At 38.8% G+C, this 13,048-nt stretch overlaps 1 protein-coding gene across 1 annotated transcript in view; it reads right to left on the reverse strand.

Annotated features, from left to right (window-relative positions):
- The window catches only part of LOC136250703 (uncharacterized), a 37,548-nt gene that overhangs the window by 8,593 nt on the left and 15,907 nt on the right, over positions 1-13,048 (reverse strand). Inside the window, exon 2 of the mRNA XM_066042933.1 lies at positions 4,961-5,197. Coding sequence (XP_065899005.1) covers positions 4,961-5,197 — 237 coding nt within the window. The remainder of the gene's footprint in view (positions 1-4,960; positions 5,198-13,048) is intronic.

Consider the following 13,048-nt stretch of genomic DNA (forward strand, 5'->3'; position numbering starts at 1 on the left):
TTATTTACAATTCATGGAAGTAAGATCAAGATACTCTAATAGAGCAGTCACTTACTCTAATATAGCAGTCAGGAAATGCTGTTAAGTCAGCTCTTGAGCATAACTTTGATTTTGAAAGCATAATTTTGAGCATAATAGGTTTGAATTTTGAGTAGTGCTCAAAAGCATAATAGCGAAGCACAATTAGAATTAAGCCAGCACATTTTGTAGTATTTGTATACTACAAAATTGGCCGGCTTTGGGTTTTTTTTAACCCATGTGTTTTTTTCTTTACCACAGGAAGAAGAAAAGAACTTAAAGAAGATTTTTTATACTTCAATTATTTTTGATTTTATTATTAATTATACAAATTATATACGTATATTTATTACATGCCCATTATTCCCCACAGGATATTATTTTGCAGCTGATCTCTCTACTGGGTGACTTGAAATGTAGCTGAACTATCTATTAGGTGACCTCTTCTAGCTGATCTCTCTACAGGGTGATTTGTTTCTAGATGAACTCTCTACAGGTGATTTGTTAGCAGCTAAACTCTCTACATGGTGGTTTCTTTGTAGCTGAACTCTCTACACGATGGTTTCTTTGTAGCTGAACTCTCTACAAGGTGACTTCTTCTAGCTGAACTCTCTACAGGGTGATCTTTTTGTAGCTGAACTCTCTACAGGGTGATTTGTTTGCAACTGAACTCTCTACATGATGGTTTCTTTGTAGCTGAACTCTCTACAAGGTGACTTCTTCTAGCTGATCTCTCTACAGGGTGATTTGTTTCTAGCTGAACTCTCTACAGGTTATTTGTTTGCAGCTAAACTCTCTACATGGTGGTTTCGTTGTAGCTGAACTCTCTACACGATGGTTTCTTTGTAGCTGAACTCTCTACAAGGTAACTTCTTCTAGCTGATCTCTCTACAGCGTGATTTGTTTCTAGTTGAACTCTCTACAGGTGATTTGTTTGCAGCTAAACTCTCTACATGGTGGTTTCCTTGTAGCTGAACTCTCTACATGATGGTTTCTGTGTAGCTGAACTCTCTACAAGGTAACTTCTTCTAGCTGAACCCTCTACAGGGCGATTTGTTGTAGTTGAATTCTCTACAGGGTGATTTATTTGAGGCTGAACTCTCTACATGGCAGTTTCTTTGTAACTGAACACTCTACAAGGTGATTTCTTGTAACTGATCTTTCTACAGGGTGAATTGTTTATAGCTGAACTATCTACAAGGTAACTTCTTCTAGCTGATCTCTCTACAGGGTGATTTGTTTGTATAGATGAACTATCTACAAGGTAACTTCTTCTAGCTGATCTCTCTACAGGGTGATTTGTTTGCAGCTGAAATCTTTACATGATGGTTTCTTTGTAGCTGAACTCTCTACAAGGTGACTTCTTCTAGCTGATCCCTCTACAGGGGGATTTGTTTGTAGCTGAACTCCCAACAAGTGATTTATTTGCAGCTGACCTCTTTATGTGGTGGTTTCTTTGTAGCTGAACTCACTACAAGATGACCTCTTCTAGCTGATCTCTCTCCAGGGTGATGTGTTTCTAGCTGAACTCTCTACTGGTGATTTGTTGCAGTTAAACTCTCTACGTAGTGGTTTCTTTGTAGCTGAACTCTTTACAAGGTGACTTCTTCTAGCTGAACTCTCTACAAGGTGATTTCTTTGTAGCTGAACTCTCTACATGATGGTTTCTTTGTAGCTGAACTCTCTACAAGGTGACCTCTTCTAGCTGATCCTTCTACAGGGCGATTTGTTTGTAGTTGAATTCTCTACACAGTGATTTGTTTGAGGCTGAACTCTCTACATGGCGGTTTTTTTGTAGCTGAACTCTCTACAAGGTGACCTCTTCTAGCTGAACTTTCTACAGGGTGACTTGTTTCTAGCTGAACTCTCTACAGGTTATTTGTTTGCAGCTAATCTCTCTACATGGTGGTTTCTTTGTAGCTGAACTCTCTACATGATGGTTTCTTTGTAGCTGAACTCTCTACAAGGTGATTTGTTTGCAGCTGAACTCTCTACATGGTGGTTTCTTTGTAGCTGAACTCTCTACATGATGGTTTCTTTGTAGCTGAACTCTCTACAAGGTGATTTGTTTGCAGCTGAACTCTCTACATGATGGTTTCTTTGTAGCTGGACTCTCTACAAGGTGACCTCTTCTAGCTGATCTCTCTACAGGGTGATCTTTTTGTAGCTGAACGCTCTACAGGGTGATTTGTTTGCAGCTGAACTCTCTACATGATGGTTTCTTTGTAGCTGAACTCTCTACAAGGTGACCTCTTCTAGCTGATCTCTCTACAGGGTGATCTTTTTGTAGTTGAACGCTCTACAGGGTGATTTGTTTGCAGCTGAACTCTCTACATGATGGTTTCTTTGTAGCTGAACTCTCTACAAGGTGACCTCTTCTAGCTGATCTCTCTACGGGTGATTTGTTTCTAGCTGTGTGAACTCTCTACAGGCGATATGTTTGCAGCTGAACTGTCTACATGGTGGTTTCTTTGTACCTGAACTCTCTACAAGGTGACTTGTTTCTAGCTGATCCCTCTACAAGGTGACTTCCTCGAGCTGATCTCTCTACAGGTTGATTTGTTTGTAGCTGAACTCTCTACAGGGTGATTTGTTTGCAGCTGAACTCTCTACAGGGTGATTTGTTTGTAGCTGAACTCTCTACAGGATGGTTTCTTTGTTACTGAACTTTCTACAAGGCAACTTTTTTCTAGCTGATCTCTCTACAAGGTGACTTCCTCTAGCTGATCTCTCTATAGGGTGGCTTGTATCTAGCTGAACTATCTACAGGATGATCTGTTCATAGTTGAACTCTCTACAGGTTAATTTGTTTGTAGCTGAAATCTCTTGTTTCAAACTGATCTCACTGTAGCATAACTTCTTTGTAGCTGAACTCTCTACAGAGTGATTTTTTTTGTAGCTGAACTGTATATAGGGTGATTTGTTTGTACCTGAACTTTCTACAGGGTGATTTGTTTATAGCTGAATGTTCTGCAGGGTGATTTGTTTGTAGTTGATCTCTCTACAGGGTTTCTTTGCAGCTGAGTTCTCTACAGGGTGACTTCTTCTAGCTGAACTCTCTCTTGTTTCTAGCTGATCTCTCTACAGAGTAACTTGTTTGTATAGCTGAACTCTTTACAGAGTAGTATTTTGGTTGCTGAACTCTCTACACGGTGACTTGTTTGTAGCAAAATTCTTTACAGAGTGACTTGTTGGTAGCTGAATCCTCTACAGAGTGACTTACTTGTAGCTGAATTCTCTACAGAGTGACTTACTTGTAGCTGAACACTGTATAAACTATAAAGTGACTTATCTGTAGCTGAACTTTCTTAGGTTTACTTGTTTGCAGGTGATCTCTATAGGGTGACTTGTTTTTATAGATGAACTCTTTACAGGGTAGTTTCTTTGTAGCTGAACTCTCTCCACAGTGACTTGTTTGTAGCTGAATTCTCCAGCGAGTGTAGCCGAACTCTCTACAGGGTGCATGACTTGTTTATAGCTGAACTCACTTCAGTGTGACTTGTAATGTTCTGAATCACTACAGCGATATATTTGTAGCTGAACTCTCTATAGGGTGACTTGATTCTTGCTGAACTGTCTATAAGATTAACTGTTTGCAGCTGAACTCCCTACAGAATAACCTGTAATGTAATAGAATTCTATAATGGAGTAAATAAATTAGCTGAATGCTCTATTAGGGTGACTGTTCTATTAGAGTATCTCGATCTCGCATTTGCTACACGGAGTTGGCTTTCGAATCATAACTCAGTGGTTTGTATTCCAATTCTTCTATACTACTGCAAGGACTTTCAATGAAGATTATTCCAGCTATACACCGATTTTCAGCTCATTGCTCTAAGCGGTTTGCCTAGTAGGCGCGAAAACTAAATTTTTTTTTTATTCCTAAAAATCGATCGCGTAATTGTGACACAGGTTGGGTTTTGTGTCATATCTCTGTGGTCTTTATCTCGATTCCTTTCAAACCACCAAAAGGCACTCCTACGATGGTTACTCCATCTACATAGCAATTTTCAACTCATTCCATGAAGCGGTTTACCCTGTAGGCGTGACAACAAATCGATCTTGTTTTACGCGAATAATCGGTCATAACTCCTGAATCATTCATCGGATTTGCACCAAAGTTGATGCTAGGATTCGCTTTTGGACTCCCCTTCTGTGTGCCAAATTTCAAGGCGAGCGGAGTACGCGTTTGCGTTTTATAGCAATTTTTGCAAGTGTGCGAAAAGACGAAGAAGAAAAAAACGAAGAAAAAAAAATAAAACTTTGGCCACTCGTATCTCGGAAATGGCTTGAGTGATTTCCATAAAATTTGGAATGTAGACTCCCCTAGCTGGCGGGCAACTCTGCAGCAAATTTGGTTCCAATCGGATAAGGTATCACCGAGATACAAATGTGTGAAAATGACGTTTTCTTTCTTCCTGTCAATATACTCACGGTGTGGCGCGCCGGCTTCTTGGGCCACACGACACACTATCGTGTGTCTTGATCACATGCCATTTACTACACAAAGAATTACTCTACAAGAACAAGCAAATCTGATGGTGTGCAGGTTTCTTTGATTTAAACCTTATTTAATTGTACACTGAAGCAATTAAAACATGTATAATTTTATGTGGCATGTCTATTTTTTGTCTAAATAGAATTTTATGCAGGTTTTCACTCAGCTGGTCACATTTTTATAAGAAAACTGTCATTTAAATTTGCACTATGAATGAACTGTGTGTAATGTTACTCTACAGCTCTTGTGAATATAGGATCAACATCCAAGATAACGCATTTGTCTACATGTGATGCAATGCAGTCTAATTCAATGTGATACCACACATGTGATAAAATGCAGCTTAATTCAATGTGATACTACAATGCAGTGTAATTCATTATAAACAATAAGCATCACACAAAGCAGTACATGCATGCATGTTACAACATCCTTCAAACTTACTATTATTGCAAAAATCAGGAAGTTCTCATTGACAATGGAGATGTTGAGGAATCGTGTAAGTATGATTATTGGCTCAATGACCATACACATTACAGCCAAGAATATCAGCCACCCAGCACCAGACTCGTATAAACCAGCATCTTCATATTCTAATCCAACATCATCTGCAGCATCGTCAAGGTCTTTGATGTTAGACAATGCGACTGCGGCACAAATCAGTATTATAAATCCCAATTCCTATATTATAGAGATCAAAATGTTTGCTTTAAAACACATGTACCATGTACACTTAATATTTGTCATGTAGATATTAATGATAATGTTTACATACTTTGCCCTGTATGCAATTAGGATGCCCCACATACATATGGGACAGCCATATGCAATAGGGCCTCAAATTGGTATATGGGTGACCCGGGTATACGTACATGTATGGGGCTAATATGTTTAATTTTTTAATAGAGCGTTAGCTACAGGCACAGCATAATTCATACACAAATACTGACTGTATTTATTCTGTCTATGTTATGGTGTTGGAACTAATAGTCCAAAAATTCTCAAACAAAAATAGACCACAGCCCCAAATAGTGAATAACATTAGAGTCATTTATAGATTTGAGGTTCGTTTTGTCTCGTTATAGGGAGTTTTTAAAAATAGTTGTTCCAATACTGAATAAAGACGGAGTCAGAATATGTAGTATTGGAACACTATTTTTGCTGTGAGGACAATTGTGTACTCATGAATTATTTATGTTGATGGACCAATTTTGCATATACCGTATAGGGAGAAAGTTTTGATGGGCAAACGTTTCCCCACAAATGCACATGGAAATTTTTGCAGCAGCCCAGCTTCTTTTCGTAAGCCATGCCTACTTATTGGGATTGTCTAGCTAGTCATATGTGGAGTCACACCCATTTAGTAAGTGTGTTGCTGCAGTCTGAAGGCATGCATGAAGCCATGTGCATTGCTATGTGTACACCCAATCTAGAGCCACGCCCACTTTATCAATCATCAAATGCCAGTGTATGTATGCATCGTATTCGTCGTGAGCCTGTGGAGAAGCTTGCTGTACACAACAGTGACTTCATACTTAATTGGATTACTATTAACATTAATTACCACTTTGTATGCATACACTTATTAGTTTTTGTAGCTTATTAGTGTAATCAGCCAGTTGTTTTTACCTACCCATGTCTGTATTACTACTTTTTGTATGTTATCATTAGGTTGTTTTGACATATCTCTGTCTCTTTATTGTTCTAGTTTTGTAGCTAATTAACTTTCTTTGTGAACCTGTATGGTTAACCTTTAGTTGACCTTAGCACCACATCTTGTATAAATACAGTGTATGTGTGTTTGAAAAGTCAGTCTGTGCTAAGCCTTGAGAGAGTGAGTTTGGAGAATCGTAGCTAGAACCACTCCGACACGCGACAGAGCCATGCCCACTTATCAACATAACATATGTGCATTGTTTATGTGTACAGCTAAGTATTTGAGCGGGCACCGCCATACTTTCGTCCACCACGAAAGTTTAACCGCAAATAAGTTTGTTTGCCTTCTACAGTGAAACTTTCGCCCATTGCAACTGTCTCCCTATATGGTATATATATATTAGCATTGGTACCTGCCCTACATGCAGGACCATTTCACATTCTACATTAACCACAATAGCATGAACCACTGCATTGGGAATGAAACATTATATTAATATCATGTCCTAAAGTAGCATGCATGGTGATATCTTGTATAAACTTTATTCGACCATTATGCAAGCCTAATTAAAATGATGTGAACATGTGGGCTAACTAAACAGCAGAATTGCATGTAAACTAACCAGTAATTATCGAGACATGTGAAAATTATGTCGTGCTGTCCTATCATGTAGGTACTGTAATAACGTGGTCAACAAAGAGTATTTACTCCTTCTTGCCTTCAACTATTAAATTATGGAACAATTTCCCAGAAAACATAGTCAACCAGCCATCTTTGAATGATTTTAAAGAATTATTGTATAGTTATTTATTTTAGATGTAGATTTAGTATTAGTAATCACTTTGTATCTGTGTGCCAATTGGCCTGCCCATGCCTGCCCTATACCAATATTCATGGTACCTGTCTTAGGTGCAGGACTATTTCACATTTTCACATTGACCACAATAACATGAATCAGTGCTTCAGGAATGAAGCATTAAAGATCATGTCCTAAACTGAGTAGCATGCATGGTGATATCATGAACCTTGTTTCCCTATCATGCAAGCCTAATAGTTAAAGTTATGTGAACATGGAGTTAACTAAACAGCATAATTGCATGTAAGCTAAACCATTAATTATCAAGACATGTGCAAATTATGTGGTGCTATCCTATCACGCAGGCACTGTAGTAGCGTGGTCAACAGTATTTAAAGCACTTGTAACTATACTGTTTGAGCAAAATTAATTTAATACACAGGTACACACTTCGTAACGTCACAAAGAATTGGAGTTAAGAGAAGGCTCTTACTCTAATAGAACACACAGGACAAACATACAAACGTAATTGGCATTGGCCTGCCCATACACCTATCAAATGTGCTACTATATACTTTTCCAACAGTCCATATGCGGTGTAGCAATACCAGGATGCTATGAACTTACTATAAGAAAAAAAAGTTGAGTTAGAAAAAGTATGCACCAAAAAGGTGTATATAATGAAAAAAAGTTTTTGTCACTGGCGGGATTCGAACCCACACCCTACACAGCAGTAACCGCAACAACTTCAGGGAGATGTATTTACCAGCTGAGTTGTTTATCATGTGGTTAGCAATGGAATGGAGCTGAAGTTTTCTCTACATCATGGCCTTCAATGTGCTGTAGTGAATGAAGGAAAGCACATAGAAGCTTGCAATAAACTTTGCGATGTAGCCAGATGGTGAGTGTTTCATTTTGCATGTGAATCATGTAGATATGTGCATAGATTGCCGAGCAATAGTCGTCAATAGCTGACATATGAAAAAGTGTGTCACAAAAAGGTGGCACTAAGAAATAAAGTTGTCATGGGCAGAAATCGAACCTGGGACCTTTGGATCAACAGTTCAACGCACTAACGCTTTGGCTGTTTGTTCGTGGTTTTGACAGGAATGTAACTCAAGTTTTCTTCTACACCAATGCCTTCTACGCTTTATGGAGAATGAAAGGAAGCAGGTAGCAATTTGTAACAACAAACTTGGAGTTGCTAGATGATGAGCGCTTAATTTTGTTTAAGTCCCATGTCGATACATACTTTGGATGTTGAGTTAGCGGCATTGCAGACAGACAGCTATATATATATATATATATATGTAAAACTTTCACACCTCAGATCAAAGGAGCCGCCTGGGCTACATTTCGTATGTATCTCATCTAGCTGGGCTACTACATACGAAATGTAGCCGGTCTACAACTGGGCAGTGATTATATAGACGTTGATGCTGAAATCGATTGTGGGGATAGATTAGGATCGATTAATACTGACTCATGTGATTGGGATGCACGACTTGGATTTCGCTATGAAAACCACTCAGGTGGAGAGCATTTTGCTATCCTCGCCATCCTACGAGTTGAAAAACGTTGGACTACGGTGAGAACTAGTGCTATAGCTTATTCATTCAATCATTTCCGCACGTTTTCGAATACGGACACGCCCCCATCACGAAGCTACCACTCTGCACGGAGTAACCACTCTACAAGTAAGCTTTCCTGTCTAGGCCTTTAGTGAACTGCGTAGTTTTCCCATAAACGATTCAATAGTACTGATTAAAACATTAAACTCGCGTAATGGAAATTCTCCGTGATATCTCTAGGATACGTCCGTTTATCATAACCGAACTTAACCAGAACGTACTAGCTGCTGACCCATAATCGAAATTTTAGGTGTGCGTATATAATACATCCAGTAGCTGCACTCATATTGGCTTGGGTGATTGATCGCCCTACATAGGCTAACAAGTGTTACATATTAGCTGTAACACAGGGCATTCGGGCTTTGCCTGATATGTATGTGCCTGCAGTCGGGCATACATATCAGGCAAAGCCCTCATGCCCATGTTACAACTATTTCACAGGGGCGGATCTAGGATATATAAAAGGGGGGGGGGGGCTAACTCAAGGTACTAATCTCTTGGGTAGAGGTGTGCGAAGTACACTTCCCAGCATGCAAAGCATGCTGGAACTAGGGGGGTCTGGGGGCATGCTCCCCCAGGAAAATTTTGAAAAATAGATGCTAAAATACTGCAATTTGGAGACATTTCCACATAAAATTCATAATATTTTCTGCCTGTAGATATTTCATATACTGCCTTTAGATTATAGGTATGGCTCTCTGAAGCATTTTGCTAATGGAAAAGTTTGGGTAGGTACATACAGCCAAGTACATGATGCACCCCTCTCACAATTGCACAACACTGAATAGGTGCATGTTAGAATAATAATGTTGAAAGTGGAAAATTTAGAAATTTGAACAATACAAGATTGAATCTGAGAGCATTTTCAATGGAAATTGTGTACATGAATTAAGTATTTCCATACATATTAACTACACAAGTAGATGAATGAAGCCCTTTAAACAGACCAATGCACTTCATTGTATGTATAGGTGCAGGCAGATTTGGCATAACAGAACCAACTACATGTTTCCAGTGAATGTTCTATTAGAGTAGTTAGCTAACTGCTCTATTAGAGTATCTCAATCTTGTACACCTCCAATGCTGATCCGGGTCCTTGTTGCATAAACTTTAGCATAAATCCACTGATAATGATACCTTGGAAAGATGTTTATAAGGTGGTTTTATGAGTATTTGTATTATTAGTGATCATATAATTATGCTAAGACAAAATTTCATTATAATACTCAGCATATTGATCAAGTAAAGCCTAAATATGAAGGGGGGGCTTCAGCCACCAAAGCCCCCCCCCCTGGATCCGCCCCTGTTTCATACTTGCCCTCATGCAGGCCTGCAGCCATAGCCCTCTGGCGCGTGTGTATGTATCAGGAAAAGCGCTTGTGTCCATGGTATATGTAATAGTTGTAACACGGGAATGAGGGCTTCGACTGCCCGAGGGCAGAGGGCATACATATCAGGCAAAGCCCGAATGCCCGTGTTACAGCTAATATGTAACAATTATTAGGCTGATAGCCTGTACAGGGCGATCAATCACGCAAGCCAATACGAGTGCAGCCACTGGATGTATTATATAAAATTTTTGAAAATAGGTCAGCAGTTAGTACGTTCTGGTTAAGTTCGGTTATGATAAACGGACATATCCTAGAGATATCACGGAGAATTTCCGTTACGCGAGTTTAATGTTTTAATCAGTACTATTGAATCGTTTATGGAATAACTACGCAGTTCACTAAAGGCCTAGGACAGGTAAGCTTGCTTGTAGAGTGGTTACTCCGTGCAGAGTGGTAGCTTCGTGATGGAGGCGTGTCCGTATTCGAAAACGTGCGGAAATGATCGAATGAATAAGCTATAGCACTAGTTTTCACCTTAGCCCAACGTTTTTCAACTCGTAGGATGGTGAGGATAACAAAACGCTCTCCATCTGAGTGGTTTTCATAGCGAAATCCAAGTCGGTGCATCCGAGTATTGATCGATCCCCACAATCGATTTCAGCATCAACGTCTATATAATCACTACCCAGTTGTAAACCGGCTACATTTCGTATGTAGCCCGGGCGCCGGTTCCTTTGGTCTGAGGTGTGACGGTGTTACATATATATATATATTAGTTACACTGCCAAAAAGCTGCAGTCAAGGCTACACAGGTTCTTGGTCTTATTAGGCGATCTTTTAGAATTGACTCTACTGATATGTTTATATTTCGTTGTTCGACCGCATTTGGAATATTGTGTGCAATCTTGGAGTCCGTACTTGGCCAGAGACATCGACACCCTTGAAAAGGTTCAGAGACGTGCAACTAAACACCTTCGCGGATTAGCCCACTTGACTTATGAAAGCCGTCTTGAAATTCTGGATCTCTATTCTCTGTATTGCATAGTCTCGCGTGGCCAGACCACTATTTCAGCGCAGGGGCTTATCGATTAGAGATTATAAGCGCCCGCACTGAAAAGGGTCTGGTCCAGTTCGTATAGGCAAGTCGTTCACAGAATCAACAACGTGGTGTTGGGTGTTGATTGGGGTCACGTCATCCCAATGGTCACTACGTCATTGGCCTACCCGTTTGAATACCGCATATGGATAATTGTGAATGTCAGATGACGTACCTTTGATCAGCACTCCAAGTGTTGACGAAGGTGCTGAGGACAACTTGCCTATGCGAACTGGACCAGACCCTTTTCAGTGCGGGCGCTTATAATCTCTAATCGATAAGCCCCTGCGCTGAAATAGCGGTCTGGCCACGCGAGACTATGTATTGCAGACGTCAAAGGGGTGATATGATTGAAACATATAAGATACTTAAACGACATTATGACTTGGACCCATCTACATTTTTTACTTTAAATGCTGCTACCACCAGGGGCCACTCTCTTAAGCTTTTTAAAGAATGATCAAGATTACTTGTTAGGCAGAACTTTTTTACAAATAGAATAGTCAATCTATGGAACTCCTTACCTGACTTTATCATTTCAGCACCAACAGTTGCAACCTTCAAGCTGCGCTTGGACAATTTTTGGAAGCAACCTAGATATGGGCACCTTCAAAGGCCTGCGGCCTAGCCTGGCAAGTTAGCTTGCCTTGGCATCTACAAGCCCATTAAATAATTACATAACCAAGTAATAATAATAATAATAAGTGACGTCATAAATAATTAATTAATTAATTAATGTACAGCGAAACTACTTATAATAATAATAATAATAATAATAATAATAATAAAGTTACATCAGAATCATGCAAACTGAAAAAAAAAGGAATACTCCTTTATACCATCAGCATCAAGGCAATGGGACATACTACCTCGCTACATCTTTGAAGCGGAAAACACTGATATATTCAAATCTCTGCTACTTAACTATTATTTTGCTATCAATAGCTAACATTATTTATTATATTATATCTGTATATTCTTCTGTTTGTGAAGTTTTCGCAGCAAAATTAAAAAAAGGAAGTGGATCAGCTATGCATGTATTTAATTCTGAAGCTGGTTTACTTTGTCATGATTGTATGTATGTGTGTATATACATGGTAGTGGTCCATAATAGAGATCGCCTATGTCTTTTGCCAAAATCCTAATAGAAATACACACCTAAACACCACTTTAGGAAGCTTCCCCAACCACAAAAGAAGCTTTAAAAGTTAATTTGGGCCCACTGGAAAATAAGAAGTCAAAAGGAACCAGTAAAAGTATTTTTTTAAATATACATGTATAACTGAAGTATGCCATTTTGTTCATCTTATCATATGAACCACAGTAGTGGTTCATAATAGAGATCGCCTATGTTTTTTTTGCCAAAATTCTAATAGAACACACACCTAAACACCACCTCAAGAAACTCCCCCAACCACAAAAGAAGCCTTAGAAGTTAATTTGGAAGAAGTTTAGATCTACTGGAAAATATGAAGTCAAAAGGAATGAATAAAAGTATTTTTAAAATTTCTGAACTATGCCATTTTGTTCATCTTATCATATGAACCACAGGGCTAGAGCAAAACGTTTAGGGATAAAAACTACATAACTGTCTTTCTTCACGTCCGTGACCTATTTTTAAACGCATATACAATGATAACACCCATTCTCAAGCAAATTTGCTTCTTGTAGGTTCACTTTGCCATTGATCTTCTGACTTAGTCTCTGCAAGGGTAACCAACGTGTTAATAAGTCTCCAATCTATTCTGGGTTAACATGCAGTGTTGGGCAAGTTACTTTGTAAAAGTAACTAGTTACATATTACATATTACTTGCAACAGAACTATTTAGTTACAGTTACATATTACCCATAAAATAAAGTAACTGTAATAATATTACATATTATATTACTTTGTCCACAGCCTTAAGCTGTTAACATGTAGTGTTGGGCAAGTTACTTTGTAAAAGTAACTAGTTACATATTACATATTACTTGCAACAGAACTATTTAGTTACAGTTACATATTACCCATAAAATAAAG

Source organism: Dysidea avara, chromosome 3, assembly GCF_963678975.1.
Source record: "Dysidea avara chromosome 3, odDysAvar1.4, whole genome shotgun sequence".
In the NCBI taxonomy this organism is placed as follows: Eukaryota; Metazoa; Porifera; class Demospongiae; order Dictyoceratida; family Dysideidae; genus Dysidea; species Dysidea avara.